Source organism: Mastomys coucha, unplaced genomic scaffold, assembly GCF_008632895.1.
Source record: "Mastomys coucha isolate ucsf_1 unplaced genomic scaffold, UCSF_Mcou_1 pScaffold16, whole genome shotgun sequence".
NCBI lineage: Eukaryota > Metazoa > Chordata > Mammalia > Rodentia > Muridae > Mastomys > Mastomys coucha.
Window position 1 is genome coordinate 92,681,253 of NW_022196898.1, and position 7,305 is coordinate 92,688,557.

The 7,305-nt window shown below is 38.8% G+C and overlaps 1 protein-coding gene across 5 annotated transcripts in view; it reads left to right on the forward strand.

Moving 5' to 3' along the window:
- Nucleotides 1-7,305, forward strand: part of Col24a1 (collagen type XXIV alpha 1 chain) — a 264,470-nt gene that overhangs the window by 50,191 nt on the left and 206,974 nt on the right. For all 5 annotated transcript variants that reach the window (XM_031375746.1, XM_031375747.1, XM_031375745.1 and 2 more), the window contains 4 exons: nt 2,129-2,182; nt 4,248-4,292; nt 5,238-5,291; nt 6,456-6,500. In XM_031375746.1, coding sequence (XP_031231606.1) covers nt 2,129-2,182; nt 4,248-4,292; nt 5,238-5,291; nt 6,456-6,500 — 198 coding nt within the window. The remainder of the gene's footprint in view (nt 1-2,128; nt 2,183-4,247; nt 4,293-5,237; nt 5,292-6,455; nt 6,501-7,305) is intronic.

Sequence of the window (7,305 nt, forward strand, 5' to 3'; positions counted from 1 at the left end):
AGAGGCTTTTCCTAGAGTGTTAACTGCACACCACACTCACATTAGTGAGCATCTGTGAGTAGCAGTCTCTGGAATTAGAATCATTGATTTCAGTCCTAGTATCCCATGATTTCAGCCATGGTGTCCCTGTCGCTCGTGGCTGAAAGGTTTTATCTCTTTTTCTTAAATCTATAACACAGGAACAATAATGTCTATTTTATAGGGTTTTTTTCAAAAAGAGGTTGAACAAGGTGATATGAACTTAGTGTCTGGAGCATGCTCAGTGAATATGACAGGAATAGAATACCTTACATAGTTCATAACAGTAGGACAATATTTTCTATTTACAGTTTTAGAGATGGTTCTCACATAGGTAAGAATTTTCATCGTGTAAGCCTTAGAAGGCCAGTGTTCATTCATAATCCATTAGACTATCTACCACAATTACTTCTGCATATCTCCATTGCTTCAGACGTAAAATAATATCTACTTAAGAGATATCAAGCACAGGTAAAATACGTGCTATAAAAACAATCTTAGAGAGGAATAATCGCTGGCCAAAGGGGATGGGAAGGGGAACAGGAGAACAAAACTAAAACGAGAGAGAGGAGAAACTTTAAATTCTGTCCTCAGTCTGCTTTTCCCTGGGTCTGTTCTTTCTCCTGATTTTCCAGATTTTTAGGAGTTCTGGGGTTTCAGTATTTAACTGGAGGTGGTGCTTCAGAAGGTGGCAGACAAAAGGCAGTCTGCTGTCTCTTTACAGGCAGTAAGCTGGAAATGGATTATAGGTCACAGGACTCTAGAAAACCTATCACTCTTCTATTGCTGTTAGTGTATGGTGTTAAATAAGAGCAGTACACACACCTGGTTTTGCCTTTCTTCATTTAAGAGTCGCTTAAGACACATCCCCACCACCACCGCTACCAAAAAGAAAAAAAAAATACAAATAAACCCCGAGGAAACACATGAATGGATGAATGAACACCGATGAGTGTCTGGAGAGCTGGCTCAGTAACTAAGAGCACTGGATGCTTTCTCAGACGTCCAGGGTTTCGTTCCCGCACCCACATGGTGGCTCACAACCACCTGTAACTCCAGTTCCAGGAGATCAGCTGCCCTCTTCTGACCTCCATGGACATTGCTTATATGTGGTGCACAGAGATACACGCAGGCAAAACATTCATACACATAAACAGCTAAGTAAGTAGATAAAAATCTTTAAAACATCTGTGAAAGGGGATGCAAAAAATTAATACTGTTTTTACTCATTTTTCCAGCTATCCTGCAGCATATTTCCTCTCTAATGTCTTTTGAATCTCTATCAGCTTTCTTTGAGCAGAATGTATCTGAAGCCAAGAATAAAAAGTGTGTCAATTCCTAGTCATTTCACTGTCTCTACATTAGCATGTGCTGCTATGACAAAATTCCACTGACCAGATAGATGACTTATGAACGACAAAGCTTTATCTCTCCCCATCTAGGCTGAACATCTAAGACCCTCGTTAGGCCAGCCTGGATGATCTCTAAAGAGGGGTGTATTTAGGGCAGCAAACAGCTGCCTTACATTCTAGTGGGGTTCGGATAGGGTTACCCAGCTTTTGACATTTTCCTATAAGGGCCATTCAAGAGGGACTCCGCCATTTAACATAACTACCCACTAAGGGCTGGGCTATTCCTTCAACTACCAGGCCTGAGTGTTGGGCTTAGGGTTTCAATGTGTGAACATGAAAGAGAAAGTGAATGTTCAGTCCAAGCAACTTCCGGATCTGCTCTGTGAATCTGAGATAGACCCATGGCATTATAAAGGTATGCGTCCATTACGATCTACTTACTCAGCCAGACTCTCTATAAAGCTGTGTCTACCTTAGACAGAAATGACAGCACTAGACTCTCCATCCTACCTTTGTTATTAATGGTCAGTATCACACTTGGGGCCTTTATGTAATGGTTTTATTTATTTTTATTAAAACGTGTAGCTTAACTTATTCCCTTTAACTAATGATTTCAGTATGACACGTACCATGCTATACTCAATAAGTATGTGGGAAATTATTTTTTATTTTAATTTGGGTATTGTAAATACCAAGGATGTGTTCTTAGCTGTTCTCTGGATTTTGCCTATGTCTTATTTTTTGACTTTTCATTTCAGGGAATCCCAGGACTTGCTGGTAATATTGGCTCACCTGGCTACCCTGGCAGGCAGGTGCAGTGGCTATATTTACACTTCTCCTTCACATCCCTCTTCACATTGCATGGCATATTCTGATTTTGAGAGTAGTTATTCAAATGACGGATACGTTAGTTCTCCTTCATGGTGAATTACTTAGACAAACAATCAAAATCAAAGTTGTAAAAATTCTTCAAATATTGTACTGTAGACTGGTTTGCTGGACGTGGAAGCCTGGCTTTTAAATATATTTGATATATTTTTTGTGGTGGAATTTTTAAAGTTATGATGCCTGAGGGGCAAATAAGATCTTAACCGAGTGCCACACCAACGACTAAAATGAAGTGTGAAAGTGTCTCTACAACAAGTGTTATTTTTAATAACACACTTATAAAGGCATGGGAAACAATTGGCAGTTCTTTACACACCAATATGGAACGCTTTCATCTGACACGAATTCAGTTCATTGTACAGTTTTGAAAATCTGTTTCAAGCATTGTATTTCTATTTCCCTCCAACTTCCTTCCTGATTTCACATAAATTAATAAAGGATTTTCTTCTTAGCCTTTTCACTACTTGATTGTTTCTAAAAGTAATTAGTTAAATGTTGAGCTATAGATGTATAGCCTTATCATCGAGAAATAGCAAATAGCAATGTAAGAGTTAACCTGCTGTTAACAAAATTGTACTATAGGCACTTAGAACGCCTGAAGGTGTGCACAGTGTACAGTTAGTGACAGTGTACGTTATCAGAAAGCATGGAAGGAGTTGCAGAGACAAACTATGAAGCAGAGAATGAAGGAAGGACAATCCAGAGATTCCTCCACCTGGGAATCCTTCCCATATTCAATCACCAAACCCAGACACTATTGTGGATTCTAGCAAGTGCTGGCTGACAGGAGCCTGAGATAGCTGTCTTCTGAGAGGCTCTGACAGTACTCTACTAATACAGAAGTAGAGGCTCACCACCATCCATTGGACTGAGCACAGGGTCCCCAATGAAGGAGCTAAAGAAAGGACCAAAGGAGCTGAAGGGTTTGCAGCCCCTTAGGATGAACAACAATATGAACTAATTAGTACCCTTAGAGCTCCCAAGGACTAAACCACCAACCAAAGAGTCCACATGGTGGGACTCATGGCTCCAGCAGCATATGTAGCAGAGGATGGCCTAGCTGGTCATCAATTCAAGGAGAGGCCTTTGGTCCTGTGAAGGTTCTATGCCCCAGTGTAGGGGAATATCAGGGCCAGGAAGTGGGAGAGGGTGGGTTGGTGAGCAGGAGGAAGGGGGAGGGAACAGGTTTTTTTTTTCCCCTGGAGGAGAAACCGGGAAAGGAGATATCATTTGAAATGTAAATAAAGAAAATATCTAATAAAAAAAGCAAAGTATGAAAACATACATGATTTGAAGTTTAAAACATATTCATCTCTTTAAAACTTACAAAAGCAGATCTTAGAGTAAGTTAAGAGTAAGTCTTAACATAATACAGACAATTTCCCATTGAAAAATAATGTAGAGAAAAATAGTTTGTTGTTCCTGGCAACATCTGCTGATGTTCTTTATTTAGATGACATATATATATATATATATATATATATATATATATATATATATATGTGTGTGTGTGTGTGTGTGTGTATATATATATATATATACACATATATAAGTGTGTGTCTCTATGTTTATATATATGTATATACATACACATATTACATATATGTATATGCATGTATATATATATGTATGTGTATATGTATATACATACACATATTACATATATGTATATGCATGTGTATATATATGTGTGTATATATGTATATACTTACACATATTATATATATGTATATGTACATGCATATATGTGTGTATATATATATACTCATTTTATATATATATATATATATACACATATATATTCATTATATGTAATGCCTTTTGAGTTCTGAAATTCCAAAATTCTTTGACCATTTGTAATCTTCTTTAGGTAAACTGAGCTCTGAATTTCATAGTCTTAGAAATGGGACCTTTTCATAGTTTTATCAGTCTAATTGTTGCTCCTCAGGCAAACTGTACCATCCTGACAACCTCTCTTGTTCACACCAGGGTTTAGCTGGACCAGAGGGTAACCCAGGCTCCAAAGGTGTCCGAGTAAGTAGCCATTTTTCATCAGTTTGTTAAGTATGCCTGCAAGAAAGTAGAAGGAAAAGATGCAAAGCACTTGCCATTTCCACACCTCTAAGGGGTTTTGAGTGTTAGGCAAATTTAGTTAGAAAGGAATGCATTTGCCATTTTCCCTTTGGTGCACAGGAGCTATTGGTTGCATCCAGGCTGTGTCCACATCATTGTTATGTACTTCTCATTCTTAGCTTGCTGTTAGTGATGCTAGGATGTGCTAAGCTTGCGGATTGTAGCATCATTTACATGTGAGCACACCCAAGCCTTAGAAGACACATTGAAGTGAAGAAGTGCAGAGATGTACAGCAGTTTAAGGTAGAGATGATTTGATGGTGCAGGACTCGTCATTGTCAGGGGTAAGGAAACATCTGTAGAAGGAAGTCGGCTTCACATCAGGGGAATCCCTTTGTGCTTCTAAACCCTTAAAGGTGGGAGCCATCTTTCATAAACAAACAAGGGAAAATGGAGTGTGTTACAAATTATAACCCCATAACTGTCACTGCTGTGTTTGGTGTGTACACCTACAGCCTCTGTCTGCTTACCATGGTTTATGTGCTGTGCATCTCTCCCCTCCCCTCACCGAAATGCATGCTTGCCTGTACTCCTTAGAGTCTACACTGTTATATAAATGTTCTATGTGTTTTCCTGCTCCAGAGCATCAGGGAAAGAAAGGCTGTGGCTGTGTCCATTAGCAGTTGCTGCCATGCCTCGGGTTGCACTCTCTACTCTTTTGTATCAGTGAAGAAAGATTGATGTGTAGTGCTTTGATAGAAAGCAGTAACATGAGGAGAAGCTGTTCATAGTTTTACATCTTTAAAATTTAATATTAAGATACATAACATTTTAAACACCTCTACTTAGAATTTTGTGGAGCGAGCAGTGAAGGAGATAATGTAACAACTGTTTTCTTGCTTGAAGGGTTTCATTGGCTCTCCTGGAGAGGCAGGACAGCCGGGACCTGAAGGAGAAAGGGTAAGGTTCGTTCTTTCAAATATTATGTCTAAAGTGTTCTCCCAGTGATCTCTGGGAAACTCACATATCAGGGAGAAATTCTTACTCAATGAGCAATTAAGCTTGGCCTAAGAGAATTCACCTGTAGAAATAACATTAGGCTTCTATAAATCCTAATGAAGTTTTTGTAGGAAACATTATATGATCATATCTGGTTAGAATGTTTAAATTTAATTTTTAAAGTGCATGTTAAAATATGCAGATAGGGCTGTGTGTAACTATGCCTAGTCCTGATGAATTTCTTCCTCTCTGGGGATCATAAATAACCATAAGTCAAGGTGATCATATTAAGAAGGGTACTTTAGATATCAATTAATAGATACTCAAAGTGGATTAAAATGGAAAAATTAAGAATAGTGATGGGAATAGTATGTGATTTACCAAATTCACACACATACACACACACACACTACTTTACAAACACTTCCTATAGATTAACTCCTGTAATGCCTATTAAGAGCTGGTGTTATTCCTGTTGTTAAATGAGAGAGTGGGCATATACAGAGAGAGTAACCAATCCTTGACCATGTGGAGGAAGTGAGAGTACTGAGAACATGGCCACCGTGTTCTGGGTACCCAGCCTGGCGGATTACCACTATAGTCTACTGCTTCTTACATGACAGAAACCTGAAGAAAGGCTGGTGACATCTTTATAAAAGCTGGTCTGGAGCAGTAAAGGAATCTTTCTCTTTACCTTGCTCTACTGTAATTGGTTCACATAAAATTGGAATCTGGCAGTGCAAGGATTTGATTGACTCTGTTTATCTTCAAACACAGAGAGAGGAGACACAGGAAGACAAACATCCGATCTTAGCTGTAGACAATAAGAAGTCCCTATTTGTCTGGTTTCCCATTATTGATGGCATGTATACTCTTCACAAAAGACCTATTATTGCCAGGGAAGGCAAGGACCCCATTTGAAAGCCCGAGTGATATCAGGAATCTTTTCCAGAGAAAGAATTAAATATATTTTTTAAAGGATATATTGATGTTAAATGGATCTATTGAAACTTTTCTGGACCTTATACTCATATATATTTTACTAATTGATGTTTAAGAAAAAGAGCTATGCTAACCAGTGCATTCATCCAACAACTGCTTCCTTTCGCCTTTTCTGTATCCTAGGGCACTCCAGGGGTCCGTGGGAAGAAAGGTCCAAAGGGGAGACAGGTAACTTGCTTCTTTGTCCTTGAGGTCCAGGGACTAGTGGGATCTAGTCTTGTTTCTTTGTCCCTTCTTAAAATGTTCCTGAGTGTCTCTGCCTTTGTGTTTGTTGTGCTGCCTTAACATTGTATCAGATAATACTTGATAGAGTAAAGAAAATGTACATGTAAAATTAACTCTAAATGTAGTACTTATGAGCCTTTTGGTGTAGTCACAAAATAAATTGTTGTCTCCATGGCCAGGAAGTAAAATGCCAGAACATTCAGGAACAACTGAAAACAGGAATGGAGACATGGCTTCACCCTACCCTTGTTGACTAGACATCCTAAGTTCCACACAGAGATGTCCAGCCTTTTGACATCATGATACAATGTTGTCACTTCATGCTGGGAACCACAGACGTAACAAAAATCATTGCCAAAAGAAAAGTAACATTTTAAGAAAGCTTCGAATTTTGTATTGCGCTGTCTTGGTGAAACCAAGAAACCAGAGGATTGCTTGTTGGTCAGCCCTTTGAGGTCTTTTTCTTACATTTCTTGTATTTTCTGATTTAAAAAATACATAATGTGAATTTCACTAGATAAAACTAGTCCAGAGAACTACCCTGGATAGGGTAACAGAGCTAATTAAATACCTTTCTTCCATCTGTGGTATTTTTCTGACCACTCTAAGATGGCTTCTAAGGTGACAGTCTTACTGTTTTGTGATTGTGAAAGTGAAAAGAAACTTTTACAATAGCGTGGTTCAAAAGCCGGGCGGTGGTGGCGCACGCCTTTAATCCTAGCACTTGGGAGGCAGAGGCAGGCGGATT